The 26,011-nt window shown below is 47.4% G+C and overlaps 1 protein-coding gene across 1 annotated transcript in view; it reads left to right on the forward strand.

Annotated features, from left to right (window-relative positions):
* The first annotated feature begins 6 nt into the window (after positions 1 to 6).
* Positions 7 to 26,011, forward strand: part of CIMAP2 (ciliary microtubule associated protein 2) — a 32,079-nt gene continuing 6,074 nt past the window's right edge. The window contains exons 1-9 of the mRNA XM_007518045.2: positions 7 to 103; positions 1,354 to 1,441; positions 1,921 to 2,085; positions 2,241 to 2,363; positions 6,954 to 7,091; positions 7,235 to 7,378; positions 13,128 to 13,289; positions 14,217 to 14,342; positions 17,199 to 17,332. Of these exons, the coding sequence (XP_007518107.2) occupies positions 24 to 103; positions 1,354 to 1,441; positions 1,921 to 2,085; positions 2,241 to 2,363; positions 6,954 to 7,091; positions 7,235 to 7,378; positions 13,128 to 13,289; positions 14,217 to 14,342; positions 17,199 to 17,332 (1,160 nt within the window). The 5' untranslated portion in view covers positions 7 to 23. The remainder of the gene's footprint in view (positions 104 to 1,353; positions 1,442 to 1,920; positions 2,086 to 2,240; positions 2,364 to 6,953; positions 7,092 to 7,234; positions 7,379 to 13,127; positions 13,290 to 14,216; positions 14,343 to 17,198; positions 17,333 to 26,011) is intronic.

The raw sequence follows: 26,011 nt of genomic DNA on the forward strand, positions 1-26,011 counted from the left end.
AGCCCCAGCAGGTGTCCCACAGGATGTCTGGAGACCCCGAGAGGACTAGCAGCATGGCCTTGAAGTGGTTTACAGGGGCGCCCTTTGGGGTGCAGAGCCACAGGTGGGCCTGGGGTGGAGGGGGGGGAGTGGGACCAGCGGGAGTGTTCTGGGACTGGGGTCTGGCCATAAGGAGTGGGGGTGGGGAGCTTGACTTCCCCTTTCTGAACTCTTTACTATCTGTATTATTATTAATAATCCATTGGTTAGTGTGTTTATTTACCTACTGTGAGAGAGGAGAGAGGGACCGGAGCTCAGCTCTGGCATCAAATGGGGGTGTGGAGGGGAGACTGAACCTGAGACTTCTGCTCCAGCTTGCAAGCTGATGGTCTAATAGGGGGTGCAACACCCTAGGTGGCGAGCTATCTCCAGGCATTGAGCTAAACCATTTCAAGAGCTTCTACTAGATGCTAGACTGAGAGAGGGCAGGTGGTCAGGCCCTGGTGGTCGCCAGTCAGCAGCTAAAAAAGGCTCTCGTAGAACTGCAGCAACGGAATCTTTCATTAATATGTATTGGTTATATTGATCTGTTGGTCTAGATAGCTAAATATTACACTTATGCTATATTCAAAATGTAGCACCTACTATGTGCCTGTAACAGTTCTGGCATCAGGGAAAATAGAAAGAACAAATCAGCAAAACCTGTACTCAGGAGGAGGAGTGTGTGTGTGTGTGTGTGTGTGTGTGTGTGTGTGTGTGGGTGTGTGGTGGGTGGCTGGAGCAGCTAATAGAAAATGTACCGGGAGTCAGGCAGTAGCACAGCGGGTTAAGCGCACGTGGCGCAAAGCTCAAGGACGGGCCTGGGGACCTCAGTTGGAGCCCCCAGCTCCCCACGTGCAGGGGAGTCGCTTCACAGGCGGCGAAGCAGGTCTGCAGGTGTTTGTCTTACTTTCCCCCTCTCTTTTCCCCTCCTCTCTCCATTTCTCTCTGTCCTATCCAACAACGACATTAACAGCAATAATAACTACAACAACAATAAAAACAACAAGGGCAAAAAAAGGAAATGAATAAATATTAGGAAAAGAAAGCATGTACCATATTGGGTAGTGATAAGGACTCTGGAGACAGGGAGTAGGAACTGACCAACAGTGGAAGGCTGACTCTTGGGTAAAGGTCCCCTCAGGGGGGATGAAGATGGGTGAGGACCCTGAGGTGGATGCCTCTCCCTGGTCATTGCACATCCTGGGCCAGCTCCCTTAGGAAATCAGCCGCCCTGCCTACCCCCCACCCCAACACACACACAACTCCTAACTGTCCACTTGAGGCCTGAGGTGGCAAGCCTGGGATTCTCACTGGGCTACTGCCCCTCTCCAGGTTTGATGTCTCTGCTGTGCACCCCAGCCAGAAGAAGTCCTGCACCTTCACAGAGGTTCCCTACTCCAAGAAGCATTCTGTGGATGTGGTGAGTTTGCACAGCATCCTGACCCTTCAGGTGGTGGTAGGGAGGAGGGGTGTCTGGTCACAGGATCCCACCCCCAGAGTCCTAGAAATGGGTAGTTTGAGCTGCTTCTGGACTGTCCTTATACCTTTCCATGCTCTTGGCCCAGTGCTGAGCTTGGCTCCCAGTCAAGGCCTCAGACATATTTGACAAATGGTGTACTGTAATGAAAATGGCCTGAGTTGGTCCTTACAGACTTGGGTTCCACTCCCATCTCTTACATTAGGGCCCTCCACCTCCTGCACCTTCCTGAAGGGTGAGCGGGTCTGTGGCAGAAGGCACCCTGGTTGTGCCTTAAGTGCCTCAGCCTTCGATGCCAGGCTCAGGGCTGAGCACGGGGCCACAGAGAAGCATTGCCTGCCCACCCCAGGCCAGAGTGGCAGCTGGTAATGCTTTTGCTGGGTGAGTGTGGCTGGCCCTTCTCTAACTTTGCTGTGGCCCAGTCCCACATAGGACCTGGGACCTACAAGAGCAAAGAGACCTGCTTCAGCAAGAAGAAGCTAAAGAAAGAGATGGGCACAGGCTGGGCCAGAGCTGAGGAAGCCACCCGCCTGACCCAGCTGCCCCACTTCCAGTATCAGACCAGACTAAGAGAGAAGCGGCTGCAGGTGAGGTCCGGGGGTCACCCCCACCCTTAGCCCCTTTATCCCGCTGCTCTAGTGGTGGCCTGCAGTGTCCCCCCATGCACAGACACATCGGTCTCCTTCCTGTGTGGACAATGCCATGGCTTGTGTTCAACGTCTGCTGTCTTCCCTTTTGCCAGAAGGAAAAGCTGGGGCCTGGCTCCTACAACTTCAAAGACTTTATTGAGCAGCTGCAGCAGAAGCCATGCAGCACCCGAGGGCTGCTCAGCTCTGGAGAGATCAGATTCCGAGGCTTCATCGGGGTAGGTGTTGTCAGAGACGGCACAGGAGCCTGTCTGGGGGGTGCCTGAAGCTCCGTGGGGTCCCCGGCAGCCCCTCTGCTTCCCAGTGCTACTGGCTGCCGGGGGGTGGGGGGGTGGGGGGGGTGGGTAGAGAATCTGTATTCCTGCCTCTGTCTTCCTGCTGGCAGGGCTGCGTCTGGCTCAGCTCCAAGGCCCCACAAAGAGCCTGGCACACCTTGAGGGCTCAGCAAATACCTCCATTGAGTTAGCCACCCAGACAGCTTGCTGCTAATGCTGATCTAGCAGCCACTAGGTGTCATCCACAACGCCCGCTCGGGAGCCCAGCAGTGCAGAAGACAAACTCCCTGAGCTCAGGCAGCTGGCGTCCTTGTAGCAGAAATAATGGGACAAAGCATCTGCAGTCAGACGGAGGGGGAGCATTGAAGGGGAGGGCTGGAGGGAGGTGGAAATGCAAATTATAGGCTGGTCAGGGAGGGATTCTGGGAAGAGGAGACTTTTTTTTTTTTTAAATCATTGACTCAACATTGGTTTCCAAAATTAAAAGATTTCAGGGGTGTAGTTTCACACCTACACGTGTGCGCACAGATCGCTTCACTTGCCCTCAACGTTCCTGTGTCCTGCCACCCCTGCCTCTGAACCACCAGAGTTCCTACACACACTACCCCTGTGAGGCCCTCTAGGAAGCCTGGAGATCACTCCTGACCACATTCAGGGAGTGAGACCAGTTGTGGCACATCTGGTTAAGCGCCCCTATCACATTCAGAGAGTGAGAACACGCATTTTGGGATGCAGAAGCTACAACTGAAATACAGAGAGGGGGACGCCTGTAGGCATTTAAAAATGAATCACTACCTTCCAGCTGAAAGCAGTCATAGCTGACACTTAACACAGTCCCACTGTGTGCCCGGCACTCCTCCAAGAACTAACTGGCTTGAGCGAAGCCTTCAGCCTGCGAAGGAAGCACTAGCATCACCGCACACTTTGACACTTTGCATTTTATTATAGGACACAGAGGCCGCACAGCTGCCCAGGGCCCCAGGTTTGCTAAGCAGCAGGAGCAGGATTTGAACCCAGGGTGTCCACATATAGCCACTGCTGTTTGCTCACAGGCTTGGCTCATGTGGCATGTGCTCCTTGACTGCCAGTGGAGGACAGGGAGTGACATCACAGTCCAGTTTGGCTGATGGTGGAGGAATTGGAGGGACACATCTGGTGCTGTCTGTTTGCACCCAGCCCCCCAGCACTCAAGCACCTATAAGGCTCGACTGTGCTCCCCACCCCCCCCACTTCCTATATCTGCTCCTGCAGCCACTTCCTGTACACCTGTGGGATTTCTCCCAGCCACCTCTCCTGGCTCAGGAGGTGGCACAGCAGAATTTGGGGTGCAGAAGGCAGTTGCCCCCTCCCTATCCCCATCTCACCCCTTGACAGAGTCCATGTCAAACCCTGTTTTTTGCAGACCATCTACTGTCGGGGCTGAGACCTGGGCTGAGAACCCGATGCCTCCTCTGGCCTTTGAGCCTTATTTCTGTTGTTCTCTAGACACTGTAGACCTAGAAACACCACCAGTTCTAGATTATAACCCCTCCTCCGGGAGTTCCCCAGAAATGGTGCCAATGCTGCAGGTGCCTGTCTTGAGCCTCATAAATCCTGCCCCACAGGGGCTCAGGCTCTCGCAGCAGAGCCCTGGGCAAAGGCCATGCTTTCTCCAGTGGTTTCCTCCCCGCCTAACCCATGGGCATTGGGGCTTCCATCACCCACTCCCTCACTGCGCCTTCTCTCTTCTGACTTGGGGGGACACTAGGTTCTGTTATTTTCTTGTTTTTGTTTTTGTTTTTTAATTTACCAGAACACTGCTCAACTCTGGCTTATGGTGGTGCTGGGGACTGAACCTGGAAACTTTAGTGGCTCAGGCATGAAAGTCTTTTTTGCATTACCACTATAGTGTCTCCCTTAGCCCATCCAGGCTCTATGTAACTGACTTTGGATCACCACTGTGGGGTCTCTCAGTACTTCCAATTCTGCATGCCCCCTCTGCAGGCCCGCTCTCCTGTGGACTGGCCCTCCCCAGCTCCAGAACCAAATGTCCTAGAGCATCTTGCTCCTCACTGTTGCTGGGGTACTGTCTCTCTCCTTCTATTTCTCTCTCTCTCTCTCTCTCTCTCTGTCCCTCTCACCTCCAGGGTTATTTCTGGGGCTTTGTGCCTGCACTACAAATCCACTACTCCTGGAGGCTATTTTTTTCCAGAGAGAAATGGAGAGAGGAGGGGAAGACAGAGAGGGGGAGAGAAAGATAAGACACCTGCAGACCTGCTTAACTGCTTGTGAAGCCACTCCCCTGCAGGTAGGGAGCCAGGGGCTCGAACAGAGATCCTTTCGCCAGTCCTTGTGCTTAGTGCCATGTGTGCTTAACCCACTGCACTACCGCCCAGCCTCTATCATTTCCCCCATTTTTGTTGCCCTTGTTGTTGTTATTGTCATTGCTGTTGTTGTTGGATAAGACGGAGAGAAAGCGAGAGAGGGGAATAGAGAGAGAGGGAGAGATTGACACCTGCAGACCTGCCTCACTGCTTGTGGTTTGCCTCTCTGAGACTCAGTTTCCTCATCTTTTCATTCTGGGCGGTGCTGATCTGTGAGACGAGAGTGCTGCCATGGGGCTGGTTCATCCTCCCACCGGTGCTGATCTGTGACGGAAGAACTTAGCACATGGACAAGGGACTGCCCTTGAGTCTTTCTCCTGAAAACACATCTGAAACACTGAGGAGGAGGCAATGATATGGAGTCCTGTTTCTCTCTTGTGACCCAGGCAGGTTCCAGGCCTCCCCCATTCCCTCACACCATCACACTCTGCTGGTTACCCAGGGGCCAGTTCAGGGCCTGGACTTGGGTAGGACTGTCATCTGTGGGGCATCAGCGACCCCATGTGGGAGAAAGGTGCAGAGCAGCAGTGAGCATCCTGCCAGGTCTTGAACACCCAGCCCTCATCCACCTCATGAATCCAGCCACACTGCAGAGAGCTCTCCTCACTCTACCTACAAACACCAGACTGCGCATCCTGAAAGCTAAGGGCCCAGCTGGCCGCTTCAGCTGTACCTTTTTATGTTGGTGCTGACTGTGGCTGGATGCTGTGCGGGGGCGGGGGGGGGGGAGCTCTATAGATGTTATCTGGCTTCATCTTCATTTCCTTGGGAGAAAGCATTGCCATTCTTATGTTACACTAGTGAGCCACAAAACTCAGAGAAATTAAGTGGGTGTGCCCAAAGTCACTCAGTTTTGAAGAAATCAGTCCCGGGGGACTGGGTGGTGGCACACCTGGTTGAGCGCACGTGTTACACCCCCCCCCCGTCCTCACCTACAGGGGGAAATCTTTGTGAGTGGTGAAGCAGTGCTGCAGATATCTCCCTTCTATCTCTCTCTCTCTTCCTCCCTTTCTCTCTCTCTCTTTCTCTCTCTCTCTCTCTCCCCTCCTATCCTCTCGATTTCAGCCTGTCTCTATCCAATAAGTAAAGATAATTAAAAAAAAAAGATTGAACCCAGTTGATAGCACTCTTCACAGCACCGTGGAAACCCACTGAAGCAAATGTAGTTATACAGCACGTGGGTGCCATGGATGGGATTTCAGGGACCCCACTCCCTAGCCCCAAGCAAGCAATCATCCGGGCTGACTGAGGAGGCTTCATTCCCAGAGGGGACAGCTGAGCTGGTTTTATAGCTTAGAAGAATTTTTCAAGGCAAAGGAATCAGAAAGGGCATCTTGGCTGGTGGTAACTGCACATGCAAGCAAAGACCAGGAGATGGCAGAGTGGCATGCATTTGGAACCAGTGCAGAGCCCTCCCTCTCCTGCCCAGTGTGGGGTGTAAGGAGGGAGCAGTAGAGGTACATTAGCTGCCCCAGGTAGAGCCTGGTGGGTAGTCTGAAGTTGAAACTGAAGGTCTGGGGTGGGGGAGACAGCATAATGGTTATGCAAACAGACTCTTGTGCCTGAGGTTCCCAGGTTCCAGGTTTAATCCCCTGCACCACCATAAGCCAGAGCTGAGGGCGAATGGGGCTGGGTGGTAGCACAGCAGGTTAAATGTACATGGTGACAAGCACAAGGACCGGGGTAAGGATTCTGGTTCTAGCCCCCGGTTCCCCACCTGCAGGTGTCTTTCTCTTCTCCTCTCTGTCTTTCCCTTCTCTCTCAATTTCTTTCTGTTCTATCCAACAACAATGACATCAGTAACAACAGTAGCAACAACAGTGATAACAAGGGCAATAAAAGGGGAAAAAATGGCCTCCAGGAGCAGTGGATTTGTCGTGCAGGCACTGAATCCCAGCAATAACCCTGTAGGCAAAAAAGAAAAGAAAAGAAAATAGAGAGAGAGAGGAGAAAGGAAGGAAGGAAGGAAGGAAGGAAGGAAGGAAGGAAGGAAGGAAGGAAGGAGGGAGGGAGGGAACTGAAGGCCTGCACAGGGGTGAAGCATCTCTTATGCTGTGTGCTGGGACCAATGAACACGCACTCCCCTCCCTTAGTTGTCTCTCTCTGGGACATTGTCTAGCCCATGGGGGCAGTGCCCAAGCCCCATGCCACCCTCTCCACTTACCTCCAGAACTACTACCCAGGCCCTGGCAATTATGGGGAGAAAGGCAACCCCTACACGAAGCTGGAGGAGAGCGCCTGGGACCGGTCTCACTCCGAGGGCCTCATGTGCAGGATGACTAACAAGCCGCTCCCCCTGGAACATCAGGTACCCCTTCACCCAGCCAGGCCTACTCACCTTCCTGTGATGGGGAGACACCCCAAAATTGGGGGAGCTCTGGGGGTGGGGGTGGGCAGTGGACCTGCCTCAGCAGCTACCCAGCAGGGACTGTCCTCTGTGCTCCATTCTAGGGGAGCGGCCTGGCACCGAACACCTACTTACTCAAAAGTGGCATCGAGTTGTACCTGGCAAAATCCACGGGCAAGCGCAACTTCTACGACATTTTCTCGGGTGACCGGGGCAAGCCCAAGCCTTACGGACATTACTCTGTGCAGGTGTGTGCCCCTCCCAGCAGGTGACAGGCCTCACTTCTCCACACTAGGGATGCCATCCTGTGTACCTGGGTTCTTCCTGCCCACCAGGTCACTTCATCTACACAGAAAGGGCCAGGTGGGGAAACTGAGGCTGAATAAGTACACAGCGGGGTGGGGCAGAGCCAGGCTGGGTGTGGCACTGGCTCCCAGACCTGCAGGGACCGGGACAGTATAGACTTGGGTGGGGGGAACCTGGCTTGAGAAACACTTTCTGGGCATCGCAGACACAACTCCGGCTGGGATGCTGGCAGTGCCTGTCAAAAATTTCTCTGTCTTGAGGGAGCTTGAGGGAAATCTGAGGCAGGATTTTTAACTTAATGCCCATGTCTCCTGCACAGTTCCCTGCTATGTGCACCATAGCTTGCTGTGCTCACATTGATGGGTATTAAACATCTGTCTGCACCTGTTTATTTTGTCTCCATACTGGCTTTACTCAGTTTAGTTCAGGTCATAATGGTTCAGGTAAAGAGGAGGCCTGCCTCTGTGGCATTTGCATGTTTGTTTCAATTCTTAAGATGTATTTCTTTATTAGAGAGAGAGAGAGAGAGAGAAGGGAGAAGAACAGGAGCATCATTCTGGCACTGGTGGTGCTGAGGATCAAACTGGAGACCTCATGCTTGAAAGTCCAAGGCTTTATCCCCTTGAACCACTTGCCAGCCCTGTGGCATTTACATTTGAGTTTGTGTTCATGTACACACACAATCATGAGTAAGAAACCATAAAATGTAGACTGTTGGCAGGTGGTGAGTCCTGCAGTAAAAGATATTAAGGAAACGGGGTAGTGAACTGTTGGAATCCATTTAGACCAGCTGGTGGATTGCCGTTGAAGTGACTCCCCCCAGCTGACTCCTGCTGGAGCCCCCAGACCTTATGGATAATGTCCTAGGAGGCCAGGCCTCAGAGCTATCTCTTCTCAGGCCCTGCCACCAGCACTCCCACCCCCTTTTTTCTTATCTAACTGGCATCTTTTTTTGGTTGTTGTTATCGATGGAGCTTGGTGCCTGCACTACAAATCCACTGCTCCTGGCGGCCATTTTTTCCCATTTTGTTGTTGTTGCTGTTGTTGGATAGGACAGAGAGAAATTTAGAGAGGAGGGGAAGGTAGAGGTGGAGAGAGAAAGATAGACAGCGGCAGACCTGCTTCACCGCTTGTGACGAAATCTCCCCTTGCACCAGTCCCTGGGCTTTGCACTATGTGCACTTAACCTAGCGCACCACTGCCAGATCCCCAGCGGACCCCCTTTTGATTGGTCAGTGTCTAAACCACATACTGCATCTTATTATCTATCAAATAAAAGACTTTTTTTAAAAGATTTAGTTAGGGTTTTATTGCTGTATTTTATCCAAAATAACTACTTAATTGATTGACATTATAAATTTTAGGAGTAGGGGGCTGGATGGTAGTGCACCTGGTTGAGCAACACATTACAGTGCATAAGGACCTGGGTTCAAGCCCCTGGTCCCCACCTACAGGGAGAAAGCGTCTCAAGCAGTGGAGCAAAACTACAGGTGTCTCTTTTTCTCCCCATCTACCTCCCTGTCCCTTTATTATTATTATGTTTTCAAATAAAAAAACTGTTACAAACCAAGATCTGTAACCAACAGAATAAAAAAGGCAATATAGAGAATGAATGAAAATACCTGCAAAGTACGTATCTCATATAAAGTTAACGTTAAAAAAAATCCAAGAAGTTCCTACACAAAACAAACACAAAATAACCCAATTCGGGGGGCCAGGTGGTGGTGCACCTGGTTAAGCACACACACTACAGTGCTCAAGGACCCAGGCTCAAGCCCCTGGTCCCCACCCGCAAGGGGAAAGCTTCACAAGTGGTGAAGTAGGGGTGCCGCTGTTTCTCTGTCTCTCCCCTTTCTACCTCCCCCACCGCCTCTCAATTTCTGTCGCTATCCAATAATAAATAAATTAAAAAGAAAGAAAGAAAATAACCCAATTAAAAAAACAGAGGACTTGCCTAGACTTGTTTCTTTTTTTTTTTTTTAAATAGCAACATGTTTTTATTTATTTATTATTGGATAGAGACAGAGAAATTGAGAGGGGGAGATTAGATGGAGAGGAAGGGAAACAGAGAGACACCGGCAGCACTGCTTCACTACCCATGAAGATATCCCCCTCTAGGACCAGGGGCTTGAACCTGGGTCCTTGTGCACTATAATGTGCACACTTAAAAAGATAAGCCACCACCTATCCCCTAGACTTGTTTCTCAAGAAAGGACCATCAGGTATACTGAGAGAAGCTCAGCATCAGTGACCATCAGGAAAGTGGCAATTGGCACTGCAGTGTGGTATCACCTCTCACTTGTTTGTGTAATCCCTGTAAGGAAACAAAACAGCAAGTGCTGATGAAGTTGTGCAGAGGTTGGATTGTTGTTAGGGATGCAAAGGTAGGGCTCTGAAGAGATGAGACTTAGGGACACATTGGTGAGGGGCTTATAGTATTATGGGTAATTGAACATGGGACCTTGGATCCTCAGGCATGAGAGCATAACCATTATGCTATCTCCTCCATCTTTTACTCACTTTTTTAAATTGGGTTTTTGTTACTTTAAAATTGTTTATGTTGTTAATTTTTATGATTTCTTGACATATTTTATATCATCCCATTGAGAGACTGTGATATGCAAATATCTTCTCCCATTTTCTTGGTTGCATTTTTACTTTGTAAATTACTCTCTTGCCTTTTTATTTTTATGGTAGTTTTTTTGTGTGTAAATTATTTTTAATTGAATGCAGTACATTGTTTTGTTTTTCACTTTTACTTCCTTTGCCAGTGGGGTTGAAGTGCCAAATAAATCTCTTTTCTTCAATGTATTTTATAGTTTCAAGTCTAATATTGGGATCTTTAAAAATATACATATAGGGGGTTGGGCAGTAGTGTAGCGGGTTACACACACATGGTGCAAAGCTCAAGGATCCTGGTTTGAGGCCCCTGCTCTCCACCTGAAGGGGGTCACTTCATGAGCGGTGAAGCAGGTCTGCAGGTGTCTATCTTTCTCTCCCCCTCTCTGTCTTCCCCTCCTCTCTCCATTTCTCTCTGTTCTTTCCAACAACAATGGTAGCAGTAACAACAATAATAGTAACCACAGCAGTGATAAAACAACAAGGGCAACAAAAGGGAAAGAATAGCATCCAGGAGCAGTGGATTCATGGTGCAGGCACCGAGCCCCAGCAATAATCCTGGAGACAAATATATTTTGAATCCATCTTGAGTTAACTTTGACATATGGTGTTAAACTATGATAGTTCCATTTTTCACATTTGGCTGTCCAGTTTCCCAGCACCATTTGCTGAAGAGACTTTCTTTTTCCCCATTGTATGGTTTTGACCCCTTTGCCATATATTAGGTGTTCGGATATATGTAGGGTTGTTTCAGGACTCTGTTATGTTTGACTTGTGCTAGTGTTTGTTTAGTTTCAGTAACATTCTGTTCCAGTTAATTATTTTGTAGTAAGGTTTGAAATCAGAGAGCCTCCTTTTTTTTTTTTCTTTCTGAATTGCCTTACCTCCGTATGGTCTTTTGTAGTCCCACACAAATTTTATAATTATCTGTTTTATTTCCTTGAAGAAAAATTATTGAAAATTAAAATATATATTATTTATTATTAATGAGGGAGGTATAGGGAGAGAGGGACGGGGAGGAGAGAGAAAGAGAGAGAGAGAGATCTGTACATCACTCAGGCATATGTATTGGCAAGAATTAAACTAGAGACCTTGTGTATGAGAGTTCAATGCTTTAGCCACTGTGCCAGCTCCCAGACCACACCACTGAAAATTCTGATAGGAATTCCAGTGTAAATAAAATAAGATGACCACTTAACTTTAGATAAGATGACCGCTTAACCATATTCTTCCATTCACAGGAACCTGAGGTATCCTTCCATTTCTTTATGTCTTCCAGGAATTAGACTTTGTTTTTAATAGTCACACTAGGTTCATAGCAAAGCTAAACTGAAAGTGTAGAGTTCACCGCACCCAAATGCACAGCCTCCCCTGCTATTAACATCCCTTCCAGATGGACATATCATCTCCTCAAATTCTTAGTTCATACCAAGGTTGTCTGCAGTGTATGGGTTTGGGCATGTAGCATGTCATGTACTTGCCAGTGTTGTGTCATATAGAGTAGTTTGATCACCTTCTCTCCCAAAGCACTAAATTAATCAATTACTTGTGGCTGTGTGCTTCCACTGTTCACTGCAAACATGTCCCTTCCTTTTTAGAGAGCAAGAGGCAGAGAGGGAAGGAGGGAGGGAGGGAGATAGAGAGAGAGAGAGAGAGAGAGAGAGAGGAGAAACACCACAGTGCCCCTACCCCTGGAGCTTCCATCGGTGTCATGTATGGTGCCCCACTGTGGCGCTGAGAGCTTGAACCCAAATCCTCATACATGACAGTGTGCATACTCTACAAGGTGAGCTACCTCCTCGTCCTACTTTAAAATAAAGAAGTAAATACTTGGATAATTGCTACTGCTTCGAATAGTGTCTGGCTTAGTCAGTGTCCATAAAAGGAGCAAGAAAGAGAAGAATGGATAAAAATAGTGTTTTATTTTATTTTGCTACCAGGGTTATTACTGAGGCTTGGTGCCTGCATGACATACTCACCATTCCTGGCAGCCATCTTCCTTCCTGCCTCCCTCCACTCCTGCTCTCCCTCCCCTTTCCTTCCTTCCTTCCTTCCTTCCTTCCTTTCTTTTTTTTTTTTTTTCCTCCTCCAGGGTTATTGCTGGACTCGGTGCCTGCACCATGAATCCACCGCTCCTGGAGGCCATTTTTTTCCCCCTTTTGTTGCCCTTGTTGTAGCTTCGTTGTGGTTATTATTATTGCCCTTGTTGACGCAATTCGTTGTTGGATAGGACAGAGAGAAATGGAGAGAGGAGGGGAAGACAGAGAAGGGGAGAGAAAGATAGACACCTGCAGACCTGCTTCACCACCTGTGAAGCGACTCCCCTACAGGTGGGGAGCCGGGGGCTCGAACCGGGATCCTTACGCCGGTCCCTGCGCTTTGCGCCACATGCGCTTAACCCACTGCGCCACCGCCCAAGCCCCTTCTTTCTTTTTCTTGACATATATAAAGAGAAATTGAGAGAAAAGGGAGGATAGAGAAAGAGTAAGAGAGATCTGCAGCACTGCTTTATCACTTGTGAAGTTTCTCCCTGCAGGTGGGGACTGGGGATTTGAACCCTGGTCCTGGTCCCTGTACATGGTAACGTATGCACTTTATTGGGTGCACTGCCACCCAGTCTCTAAAGAAAGCCGAGAGGGGCCAGGTGGTGGTGCATTTGGTTAAGCACACACATTATAGTGTGCAAGGATGCAGGTTCAAGTCCCTGGTTCAATCCCCCACCTGCAGGGGGCAAGCTTCACAAGTGGTGAAGCAGGGCTACAGGTGTCTCTCTTCTTTTCTCAATATCTCTCTGTCTCTATCGAATAATAATTAAAGTAACTATTTAGAAAAAAGAATAAAGTCAGCTGAGTTCTAACATGTTGCCTGTCTATGGGGGCTGTGTGTGATAGGTCAGACTGACAGCCCCTAACCCAGGTCATGGTGTCTCAGGTCTGGCCTGGTTTTGATGACAGGTGTGGTCCATGATACCTCTGTGAAGTCACCTGCTTTTCTCTGCTTACTGGTGAGAGTGCAGAAAGAGGGTCCATGATTTTTCTGACATAACAGTTCTTTATTTCTTCTTTTTCTCAGAAAATGAAGCCCAGGGAACTGGTGACATACAAGAGCTTTGTGGAAGACCTTAATGCTCCTCACAATAAGAAGCGTGGTGTCTTTTCGAAACTTCCTCGAAACCCAAAAACCCCTACAGAGAGGATTTACTGGACCACCCTCAGCCAGTGTCCCCGAAAACTAGTCAGTGTTCCCTTGTGACCTTCCTGTCTCTTAGCTCTCCCTTCAGGGCTATGTGGGGTGGGGGTGACTGGATCAAGAAGAACACTCAGGGTTGGGCACCAGTCCAGGTCTTGCACATTGCACTTAGTTGGTTGAGTCACTCTCGGTCTTCAGCCTCACTTCACACCTGTGGCCCATGAGACTAGCAGGTGGCAAGGGGAATTCAATGGGGTGGCAGACTAGAGCCTATATAGCAGGGCACTTGGTCCTAGCAAGTGTCAGGCTAGGCTTGACCTCTAGTTGCTTCCCCCTCCCTGCTCACTCCAAGGGGGTGGGGACTTTTATTCTGGGGTGTGGCATTCAGTGATCTCAATAGACTCCAGACTTGCAGGGTCTACCCCCCAGGGAGAAAACCTGCTAAAGGCATGTAGTGGAGAGAGACTGGGAGAAGGAAAAAGTCCCAACATTTCTTGAAGGTCAGAGTGGAGGAGGCAAACACCTTTTGCCCCCCAGAGGGAGAGATTATCATTTGCATTTCATAAAGGGAAACAGGCCCTGAGGTAGGAAAGGACTTGCCCAGGCTCCCCCAGCAAAGGAGAGAAAGACCTGGAATTGAACCTTTTGCTCCAAATGTACATGTGCTTTCTGCTCCTCAGGCTTGGGTCTGGAACATTTCTAACCCTTGCCAGGTCAAACGGGCCCTCAGGAACCACAGATTTGCCTAGCTGATGATTTGGGACACATGTTATCTGACTTCCTAGGGCACTTTTCTATAGGGTGGGTTATTATTGAGGTGAGTGTAGCAGGGCACCCCCCCTACACACACACACAGTGTCCCTGACTTAATGCTCAGGGCTCCCAGAGAATGGAGGTCAGCTTCCAGAGTCTTTCAACTGTCCTGGCCTCAACCAGACCTCTCTGCTTGAAGCCTTCTTTCTTTACCTTTAGGAGACCTGTGGTCCCGGTATGTGGCTTCCTCCAGAGGATGAATGCAAGCAGATCAACCAGCCACCATTCCTGCTGTCCTCCAAGCGGTCAGGTGGAAAGGCCTACCAGATGATTTTGGGGACCTGGGTGAGTGAGTCTGTGGTAGGGGCACATGGCAACAGACAGACCCAAGCCCTTCTTGCCCCTAGGAACTGGTGCTATGAGTGAGCTGGGTCCCACTTCTTTTCTTGAAGATTTGTTTATTTTGCCAGGGGTGGGGGCAGTGAGTCTCACAGTGCCACATAGCCATGTGCCCTGTAGGGATTGAATCCAGGACCTCAGACACACACAATATGCACTCTGTTCCCCTGGACCACTCTCTAGCCATTTATCTCTGTTCTCAAGGAACTAATGCCAGCTCTCACTGTCTTATTTCTCTAAGACCCTGGCTTCCAAATGGTAGGGACATTAGCGTCTCCTGCAGAGCTTGCTAAAATGCAGGTTGCTGTGCCCTCTCCAGAGCTGCTAACAGTTATCTTGGAGTGGGGCTGGAAATGTCATTTTCCACATGTTCCCAGGTGAGAAGCACTGTGCCAGCACCAGCCCATTCTTAACCTCCCAGGGAATATTCCTTCCATTCTCCTGGCATTTGTCTTGGGGCTCAGAGGCAACTGGTGGAGGTGCTCCTTTTTCCCCCCTTTTTTTCCTTTTTTGTTCTGGCTGCTGGGGCTTGGTGTCAGCTCTACAAATCTACCACTCCTGGCGGGCATTTTTTCCTTTTTTTTTTTCCCCCTCCTCTATTTTATTTGATAGAACAGAGAGAAATTGAGAGGGGGAAAAGGAGAAGATAAAGATAGACACCTGCAGACCTGCTTCACTGCTTGTGATGTGTCCCCACTATAGGTGGGGAGCAGGGGCTTGAACGGGGCTCCTGACACAGCACTATGTGCATTTAACTGGGTATACCACAACCTGGTGTCCTAGGTGCTCCTTTCTTTGCTTATGAGGGAAGATTCTTATGTCCCCATTCCAGAGGCACTACCTCTCTCTCTCTCTCTCTGTGTGTGTGTGTGTGTGTGTGTGTGTGTGTGTGTGTGTGTGTGTGTGTGTATGATGCAAGCTTTATCTTTTTTTGTGCTTTATTTTGCCTCCAGGGTTATCACTGGGGCTCGGTGCCTGCACTATGAAGCCACTGCTTCTAGCGGTCATTTTCCACATTTTATTGGACAGAACAGAGAGAAATTTAGAGGGGCAGGGGAGATAGAGAGGAAGAGAGAAAGATAAGACACCTGCAGACCTGCTTCACAGCTTATGAAGTGACACCCCTACAGGTGGGGAACTGGGGTCTTAAACCAGGATCCTTGCATGGGTCCTTGTGCCTAGTATTATGTGCTTTTAATTTGGTGCACCACCACCCAGCCCCCTTCCTTGTGCTTTTGTAAACCAGGTGAGTTCCTGGTTTCTGTACTCACTTCAACCTCACTATTTACTTCTACTTTTCAGTTTTTAAGTGCACCTTGTACTAGGGTCTAACAATCATACAAACATGGATCCTAAGTGAACAATTCAGTCCATGAATTGTAGAAAGTGGACTCCCTGTGTAAACTTTCATCTCCAGCACCCTCAGAATCCCCTCTTTACCACCCCCCCAACCATTAGCCCCCGCCCTGATTTCCAGTAGCAAAGGTTAGCTTTACCTGGTTTGAAAACTTTTATTCACTTATTTGTTTGTTTCTTTATGGAGTGGTGCCAGGGATTAAGCATGGGGCCAAATATAGACAAAGCATGCACCTGTCACAGAACTCCACTCCCAGCTCAAAGCCTTTCTATGCTTATAGCCTGTCCTGGTTTCCTCGTGTGAATGTGCTGCCTGTAACTCATCTGCTTTCCCATCTGCTCCCCTGCCTCAGCCTGCAACCCACACTGAACACTGCCCCCCACCCCACCAGGGGTGACTTGGTCCCCAGAGTGCCTGTACCCTGCCTAACTCTTGTGAGGACCAGTCTGCCAGTTTCCACACCCTTCCTTGTCCTCACCTTCAACCTCTCGTCCTGTAGGAGAGAGGATTTTCATGTGGGGTCTGGACCGGAACCAGTGAAAGAGCTCATCTGGGAGGGTGTCTGCCTTACCATCTGTGTGACTTAAGTGCCAGCCCAGTCTCCACTCACTGCCCTGGGGAAGCTTCAATACTGTGGGCTCCCCACCACAAGTTGGCCTGGATCTGTGAAGGTCTTGTAGTGATCCCCCCCCCCCAAAAGAGATGTCTATATAAGGGCCAAATGAACATACTATAGTCACTCCAAAGTGACTGATAAGAGAGCCAGGTTCCAGGGCATGGAGCCCTCTGTCTGCTCCACTTGAGACCTTTCTCTGTGGGTCACCAGACCAGTGTCTTCCCCACACCCCCAGAAATCCTAGCACTACTCCATGCATGCAAGGGAGTTTCTGCCCTGCAGAACTCCCACCTGGGTTTACTTCTGTGACCTGGCCTTTGAGTGCTCTGGTGGATTGTGCACTTGTCCTGCGGGAACACAGTGTCACAAACTCAAGGGAGCGAAAACAGCTGCCACGTGTCCTTTCACAATTGTGGAACCCAGGGGTCTGCCGAGCTGCGTGCTTTCCAGGCCCATGGGGAGAATACTGCCTGGTGAGCCACACTGGCTGTCCTTGGCTTTCCTTGGCTTGGAAAGGCCTCCTTCCCACCTCTTGCTCCCTTGAATACCACTTCCTCAGGTGCCTCCTCTTATAAGGGAAAACCATACACCCATCACATTGGGTGAAGGACCCATCCCACTCCATTATCACCTCAGCTTAACTAACAGCATCCACACCTAGCTCCAAAGGTCACTGAGGCACTAGAGACTTGTGTCAGTGTATCTTTGTAGGGGAATATGACACAACCCCTAACAGATGAGATAGGGTGGAGCCTGGGGACTGGGAAGCTGCTTAGGTTTCGGGGTGGCCAGGTCACACGATCACTTTCTGCCTCCTCTCCCTGTGCAGAACCCCGTAGGTGTGGGCCGCTACCTCAACACCTGGCTGATGGAGTCTAAAGACCACCGGCAGCGGTACCGCTCCCTGTTTCTGAGTGAACCCAAGCGCTACCCCTGGGACCCCATCAGAGACAGGCTTATGCAGTGAGTGTCACTGAAATTCCAGCAGAGGTGCCGGGGAGTGGGGGCCAGGGGTGTGGGCTGGGTTCCCTCTCACCCCATGCTTGGTTTCCCAAGCCTCTACTGCCAGCAAACAGCCCCTGAGGGAGAGTGAGTTCAGATTGTGCCTCTGTCTCTAGCCGGCTGTGTGAGGTGGGGTATGTGGCTTCACCACTCTGAGCCTCATTTCCCTCAACTGGCAAATGAACAGTGAACTGGAGTGGCCCAGATGGACCTGAGAAGGAAAAGAAACTCCCATCAATGCTAAAATCCTCCACCCACAGGCTCTGCCCTGTGTAGCTTCTCTGCACAGAGTATTTGTTTCTTAGTCTTGGAAATGGGCTTGGTAAAACTCATTTCAGGTTGCTATTGTGAAGCCTAAGAGAAAAAAATGTATCTGAAATACGAAAGCCGACTGTAAAACAGCTTGTAGATGTTAGCTGCTGACCTTGACCTAACTGCCATCAGTTGCAGTAGAATCTCATCCCCACCCCCACCCCCTTTCTTTATTGGGTGGGTTAATGGTTTACAGTACAGGTGTTGACACTTGGATAGCTGTGCCTCTCATCTCCCTGTGATAGTGCCTGCAAAACACTCTCAGCCCCAGAAAAACTCATTTTCAGAGCACAGATGGTGGTTCATCTGATAGAGTGGTTATATAACCATGCTCAGGGACCAGGGTTCAAGCCCCCAACATCCCACCTGCATGCTTCATGAGTGGCAGAACAATGCTGTAGGTATCTTTTTTTCTCTCTCCCTCTCCATCTCTCACTTCTTTTTTTAATGTATTTATTTATTCCCTTTTGTTGCCCTTGTTGTTTTATTGCTATAGTTATTGATGTCATTGTTGTTAGACAGGACAGAGAGAAATGGAGAGAGGAGGGGAAGACAGAGAGGGGGAGGGAAAGACAGACACCTGCAGACCTGCTTCACCACCTATGAAGCGACTCCCCTGCAGGTGGGGAGCCGGGGGCTCGAAACGGGTTCTTAGGCTGGTCCTTGTGTTTTGCGCTGCCTGTGCTTAACCTGTTGTGCTACTGCCCGACTCCCTCCATCTCTCACTTCTAGCCTAAATAATAATAATAATAAAGGGCTTGGTGGTGGCGCATCTGGTTGAGTGCACATGATACAATGCACAAGGACCCAGGTTCAAGTCCCTGGTCCTTACCTGCAGGGGGAAAGCTTTGCAAGTGATGAGGCATTGTTACAGGTGTCTCTCTCTGTCTCTGACTCTCTCTATATATATATATTACCCCTCTACCCTCTCAATTTCTGGCTGTCTCTAATAAATAAAGATAATAAAAAATTTTAAATAATAATAATAGGCATCACTCATTTAAAAAATCTCAATTTCATAAATGTTAAAATGTGAACAAGCAGGTACTTTTTAGTTGATCCCTTTGTTGTTGGAAGTTCTAGTGAGGGTGTGAAGACCAGATTCTTGAGGCCAGATTGTGCAGGGAAAACTAACTTTCAAGGGTTTATTTTTGTCAGAGCTTCCTCTGTTTTTCCTCCCACGCCCTTGTTTTGGTGGCTTCCTTAGGGTGGCAGGATAATATTTCTCATAGATTGCATGCCAGCACTATAAATCCGCTGCTCCTGTCAGTCCTTTCTTTCTTTCTTTCTTCCTTTCTTTCCTCCTTCCTTCCTTCCTTCCTTCCTTCCTTCCTTCCTTCCTTCTTTCTTTCCTTCCTTCCCTTCCTCCCTCCCTCCCTCCCTCTCTTCTTTCTTTCTTTCTTTCTTTCTTTCTTTCTTTCTTTCTTTCTTTCGTTCTTTCTGTCTTTCTCCCTTCCTTCCTTCCTTCCTTCCTTCCCTTCCTCCCTCCCTCCCTCCCTCCCTTCTTTCTTTCTTTCTTTCTTTCTTTCTTTCTTTCTTTCTTTCTTTCTTTCTGTCTTTCTCCCTTCCTTCCTTCCTTCCTTCCTTCCCTTCCTCCCTCCCTCCTTTCTTTCTTTCTTTCTTTCTGTCTTTCTCCCTTCCTTCCTTCCTTCCTTCCTTCCCTCCCTCCCTCCCTCCCTCCCTCCTTTCTTTCTTTCTTTCTTTCTTTCTGTCTTTCTCCCTTCCTTCCTTCCCTTCCTCCCTCCCTCCCTCCCTTCTTTCTTTCTTTCTTTCTTTCTTTCTGTCTTCCTTCCTTCCTTCCTTCCTTCCCTTCCTCCCTCCCTCCCTCCCTCCTTTCTTTCTTTCTTTCTTTCTTTCTTTCTTTCTTTCTTTCTTTCTGTCTTTCTCCCTTCCTTCCTTCCTTCCTTCCTTCCCTTCCTCCCTCCCTCCCTCCCTTCTTTCTTTCTTCCTTTCTTTCTTTCTTTCTTTCTTTCTTTCTTTCTGTCTTTCTCCCTTCCTTCCTTCCTTCCTTCCTTCCTTCCTTTCTTTTTTGTTACTAGGTAGGGCATAAGGAAATTGAGAGAGTGAGGAAGAGAAAGGATAGACACCTGCAGGTCTGCTTCACCACTCATGAAACATTCTCCCTGCAGGCGGGGAGCCAGGGGCTGGAACCCAGATCCTTGAATGGGCCCTTGTGCTTCATACTATGTACGCTTAACCAGGTGCGCCACTGCCTGACCCCTGGGATCCCTTTTTTTTTTTTCCTCCTCCCCTGCTCAACTGGCCAGTAGTTTGGTTGGGAGCAATTTCCCTTTAGAATGTCGCTGTCCACAGAGGCTTTGCCCCAGCGCTCTTGCAGTTCTGGTGTGGTGGCTGAGAATTTTAGTGCCACTGCTTGCTCCTTGCTTCCTCTGGAAGGTTTTTGGACCTTTGTCTCTGTGCTCTGAAATCCATGGCAGTGGGTCTCCCTGTGGGTCTGTCAGCCATTTCCTTAGGTGTTTTGGGGCCGCCTTCCCAGGGCAGGCAGATGCTCTACATTTCTTTAGCGATTCCCCTCCTTTCTTCACGAGGAATGCTGGGTAGCTTGCCCTTCAGTTTCCTTCTTTGCCATCTCTCTTTTTCTGTCCTTCCTGCTAAGTTTTCATTGTCCTTAACTTTGAAGACTTAAGGCTGCCTTTCAGCTTTTTTTTTTTTTTTTTTTGATTCTCATCTTTTTTGTTTGCTTGCTTCTGAGAACTCTTTTGTGACTTGCTTTTATTTACAAAATGAAAATAGGACTGGCAAAATAGCTCATTTGGATAGTGCACTGTTTGGGCAGGTGCTAGACCCAACCTCAAGCCTGGTCCTTAACACACTGGAGGAAGCTTCAGTGCTGTGGTTTCTTTCTATCTCTGTGTGTGTATCTTAAAAAAAAAAAAAAATCAATAAATAGGAGCTTGGGAGGTTGTACAGTGAATAAAGTGTTGAACTCTCAAGCATCAAGTCTGAGTTTGAGCGGCTGAGCAGTGGCACACTGGGTTAAGTGCCCATAGTACTAAGCTCAAGGACCCAGTTTCAAGCCCCCTCAGCTTCACCACCTACAGAGGGGATGATGCTTCACATGCGGTGAAGCAGGTCTGCAGGTATTTATCCTTCTCTTTCCACTTTGTCTTCCCTTCCCTTCTCCGTTTCTCTCTGTCCTACCTAATAAAATCGGAAAAGAAAGGAAAAACTGGCCACCAGGAGCAATGGATTCATAGTCCCAGCACTGAGCCCTAACAATAACCCTGGACATACACACACAAGTAAAATATAATAATAAATAAATACTAATAAAAGTCTGAGTTTGGAGTAAGGATCTGGGTTCAAGCCCCTGGCTCCACACCTGCAGGGGAGTTGCTTCACAAGCGGTGAAGCAGATCTGCAGGTGTCCTTCTCTCTCCCTCTCTGTCTTCCCCTCCTCTCTCCATTTCTCTCTGTCCTATCCAACAACAACGACATCAGTAACTACAACAATAATAACTACAACAACAATGAAAAACAATAAGGGCAGCAAAAGGGAAAATAAATAAATATAATTTTTTTAAAAAAAAAGTCTAACTTTGATCCTCAGTGCCCATATACTGAAGCCATGCTCTGATTCTCTCTCACAGATAAGTAAATCTTCTTAAGAAATTGAAAATGGGGGGGGGCATAGAAAACCCTATAAAAGGAAAATGTTTGCATTCTCGGGGGACATGGTCAGACTTAATTAAGGTTTATGAATGTTACAGAGTGGAAGTCAGCCAGCAGGGCCCGAGGATGCCTCACTGCCAGGCTAGCATGTGTGATTCTCCCTGGAATTGAATTGCATGGAATTGTACCCCTCTTATCCCATAGTCTTGTCAATCATTTTTTCATATGTCTGTTGGCCTTTTGTATCTCTTCTATGGTGAATATTGTCTTTATATCCTCTCCCCACTTCTGGATGGGGTCATTTGCTTTTTTGTTGCTGATTTTGGTGAGCTCTTTATATATTTTGTTTATCAGCCTCTTATTTGATGTATGGCATGTAAAGATCTTCTCCCATTCTGTGAGGAGTCTCTTAGTTTGGGTGGTGGTTTCTTTTGCTGTGCCGAGGCTTTTTAATTTTTTGTAGTCACGTTTATTTATTTATTTATTTTAGTCTTCCTTGCAGTTGGGTCTGTATCATTTAAAATGCCTATGAAATTTCGATGGAAAAGAGTTCCACCAATATTTTCCTTTAAGTATTTGATAGTTCCTGAATTAACATCCAGATCTGTGATCCATTTGGAATTTACTTTTGTTTCTAGTGAGATGTAGTGGTTCAGTTTCATTCTACTGCATGTTTCAACCCAATTTTCCCAACATCATTTAATGAGGAAGAGATGCAAAGAGAAAGATATAATGAGAGGGAGAGAGGGAGAGAGAAAGAGAGGGAGAGAGGGGGGAGAGGGAGAGAGGGAAAGAGGGGGGAGGGAGAGAGGGAGAGAGGGGGAGAGGGAGAGAGGGAGGAGAGGGAGAGAGGGAGAGAGGGGAGGAGAGGGAGAGAGGGAGAGAGGGAGAGAGAGACTGACTGACTGACTGTAGGACACTGCTCAGCTCTGGTTTGTGGCAGTGCAGGGGATTGAACCTGGAACTTTAGCGCCTCAGGGATGAAAGTCTTTTGCATCACCACTATGCTGTGTCCCCTGCCCTATGGTTTTTCTTCTATAGCTGTCTCCTGTTAAAGTCATCTTTTTTCTTCTAACCTCAATTTTCCAATCTATAAAAGGGAAATGTTTGCATCCTGAAGGGGCATGGTCAGACTTAATTAAGGTTTATGAATGCTATAGAGCGGAAGTCAGCCAGCAGGGCCTGAGGATGCCTCACTGCCAGGCTGGCATGTGTGTGATTCTCCCTGGGACTTACACCTGGCATCGCCTGAGAAACCCTGCCCCTCTGGGTCTCTTAGTTCAGGGGGACTGTGCCACAAGATACAGAAAGTAGCTTCACAAGCTGGGAAGAGTCCCCTTAAACATTTTCCTTGATTCACCTGAAAGCTCTGCTCTGTGTTTGGTTCTGTCTAGGGAGCACTGCTGAACTGCTGGTTATTTTCAGGTGGCTAGGAATTTTCTCCATCCACTCAATGATTTTGTTTGTTTGTTTGTTTTTAATTAATTTCTGAAGAATTATCCTACATTTCCTAACCTTTTCTTTTTAGCCAGCATGTTCTTGTTTCATGGATATATAGTGCTTTCTTGTGCTTTGAAGATAATTTTAAGGCAAGTTGATGTGATTTTACATGCTTTGCTCAGTCTTGGCCTCATTCATCTGTATCAGAGATTTTTCTCAAATGTTGTTGGCTGCGTATTCACATTCACCTAAAAATGTTACTGAATGCTGTGGGGCATGTGATGATTGTGGCCTTTTTTTTTATTATTTGTATGATTCAGTTAGGGATTTTGCTGTTGGAACTTAAGTGTTATTATGGTTAGATCTTTTCTCTTGACCTTGACTAGAGAAAGCTCTTCTCTGGACATGCAAGATCATGGATGCCAGGGATCCAGTATAAATGGAGAAGAATCTAGAGGTCTCAGTATTTGGATTGACTTTCCACTTGAGTCTCTGTTTGAAAATGTTGCTCCAGGTGGTCTGGGAGGTGGCACAGTGGATAAAGTTTTGGACTTTCAAGCATAAGGTCCCGAGTTCAACCCCATGTGCCACAGTAATGTCTGGTTCTTTTTTCCTCCTATCCCTCTCATTAATAAATAAAATAAAATAAAATAAAATAAAATAAAATAAAATATTGCTCCAGGACTGGGTGAAATAGCTCAATTTGTTAGAGTCCAGTGTTAGTATGTCTGAGATTCTGAGGTCAGAGGTTCAATCCCTGGCAACAGCATAAGCCAGAGCTGAGCAGTGCTCTGGTCTCTATTTCTGTGGTGTATGCCTCATGAAAATAAATACATCTTTAAATAAAATGTTGCTCATTATGTCAGCTGTGCCCATGCTATAGTGTGCAGAGAACATCTGCCTCCAGGGAAGTCGGACTTGTCCGACTCCAGAGAGTGGGGAAGGAGACTGTTCTCACACACACTGTCCTCCCTCCTGCATCCTTGCTTCCAGAGGTGACTGGCACTGCCAGTTTCTCAGTCTGGTGCAGTTGCTCACTTGGGGTTTAGTTTTCTTGGTCTGTCGAGCTATCTGTCATTCTTCTACCTGCTTTCTTGATTTGCAAATAGTATTGTTCTTGCTGCTATTCCCTCTGTAATCTTTGTCCTTATGCCTTTCATTTTTCTTTCTCCCTTGACTCTTATTTTAGCGGGAGTTTCAGAGGGGCAGAGGCTAGTGTATACATCCACTCCACTAAGAGTATGGTAAATTTCTGGATTTCAAGCTAATATGACGACATTGGATGTAGCACATGTAAAAAGACAAGTAAACTACAATCTAAATGAAAGCCCATCAGACATGTTTTAGTATCACACTGAATAATAGAAAGCTGGCTGGGTGGTGGTAGATAGCATAATGGGTATGCAAAGAAAAATAATCCTCATGCCTGAGGATCCAACGTCCTCGGTTCAGTCCCCAGCACCACTATCAACCAGAGCTGAGCAGTGCTTAAGTTAAAAAGATAATTAATGGGAGTCAGGCGGTAGCGCAGCAGGTTAAGTGCACGTGGCACAAAGCGCAAGAACCAGCGTAAGGATCCCAGCTCTGCAGGGGAGTCGCTTCACAGGCGGTGAAGCAGGTCTGCAGGTGTCTGTCTTTCTCTCCCCCTCTCTGTCTTCCCCTCCTCTCTCCATTTTTCCCTGTCCTATCTAACAACAATGACAGCAATAACAACAATAATAACTACAACAACAACAAAAAACAAGGGCAACAAAAGGGAAAATAAATAAATAAAAGATAATTAATAATAATAATGATGATGAGAAAAGAAAAGAAAACTGCCCATAGAATTCTCAACAAAAAGACCCAAGGTTGCAGAATTTTTTATGTAGCCAAATTATTACTTGTGTCCAAGACAAAAAGATATGCACACAGATTCAGGATATGTGCCAGTTGTATGTTTGCTGTAAATATTTCTAGGGGATATAATCTAATTAAATGGAAAAAAAATGAATTACCATGGAGGGTTCAAGAAAGGGGAAATCATGCTTTGTAAGAATATATCTGGGACCAGGAGTTAGCTTACCTGGTAGTGTACACACTTTACCAGGTGCTGGGACCTAGGTGTGAGTGTGAGCACATAGAACGCCATGTGCTGGGGAAGTTTCCAAGGGGTGAGGGGTGGAGCACTGCTGTGGCCTGAGTCTCTTTCTCTCTCTTCCTCCCTCCCTCCTTCCTTCTGTTCCTTGCTTGTACCCTCTGTTTCTCTTTGAGACTAAAAGGAAAAAAAGATTAACCCAAGAGTCTATCAGGGTAGGGAAGATAGCACAGTGGTTATGCAAAAGGATTTTTTATTTCCTTTTTTATGCTTCAGTCTTCAAAGTCCCAGGTTCAAACTGAACAGTGCTCTGGTTAAAAATAAATAAACAAATTACGTCTTATTAAAAATAAAACAAGTAAATATACAAACAAATAAAAACCAACAGAGCTTACCAGCAGTGGTGGAATCACAGAGGCATGACCCTCCAGCAAAGCTCAGGCAAAGCCCAGGTGGGGAAAAAAAAAAGACTATCCCTGCCTATGATATACCACATAAATGGTATCTGGCTGATATGCCTTACCAAAGACACCTCCAAAATGATAATACAAATAGCCAGCAAGTTAGAATTCAAGGATAAATTAAATGGGACAAAGATGAGTATTTAATTATGATACAGTTTGTAAAAAAAAAAAAAAAAGTCTTAATAGCCACCAGCCTTCACACAACCATAGTATAATGACAGACGACATAATGAGCATATATAGGTAACTATTGGAGGACTTGAATAGGTGTTTTGTTTCATACTGATTTCAGATACTCATGGAACATTTATAAAAGTTGATTTGCTCAGCGAATTTCATTTAAAGATGTTTGATGCCAGCCCTCCAAACCAAGTACTTGGAAATTAGAAAGCACAGTTCTTAATTGCTCTGTGGCAGAAGAGGAAATCAAGTTTGAAATTAATTAACTATTTAGAAATTAGTCACAATGAAAACTATATATCAAAACCATGCCAATACAGCAGGTCCTCAGACACCTATTTCATCTTGTAAAGTTGATGAAAACAAAACAAACAAACAAACCCCTCAGCCTACAAGGAGCTAGACTTTACATTATTCATGAATCTCTTGACAATCACTCATTAGAGGACAACTCATAGCTTTGGTTGTTTTTAATATCAATCAAGAAAGATTGAAACTAAAAGAAATAATCATTTGAGTCTAGAAGTTAAAGAG

The sequence above is a fragment of the Erinaceus europaeus genome, chromosome 13 (genome assembly GCF_950295315.1).
Source record: "Erinaceus europaeus chromosome 13, mEriEur2.1, whole genome shotgun sequence".
In the NCBI taxonomy this organism is placed as follows: Eukaryota; Metazoa; Chordata; class Mammalia; order Eulipotyphla; family Erinaceidae; genus Erinaceus; species Erinaceus europaeus.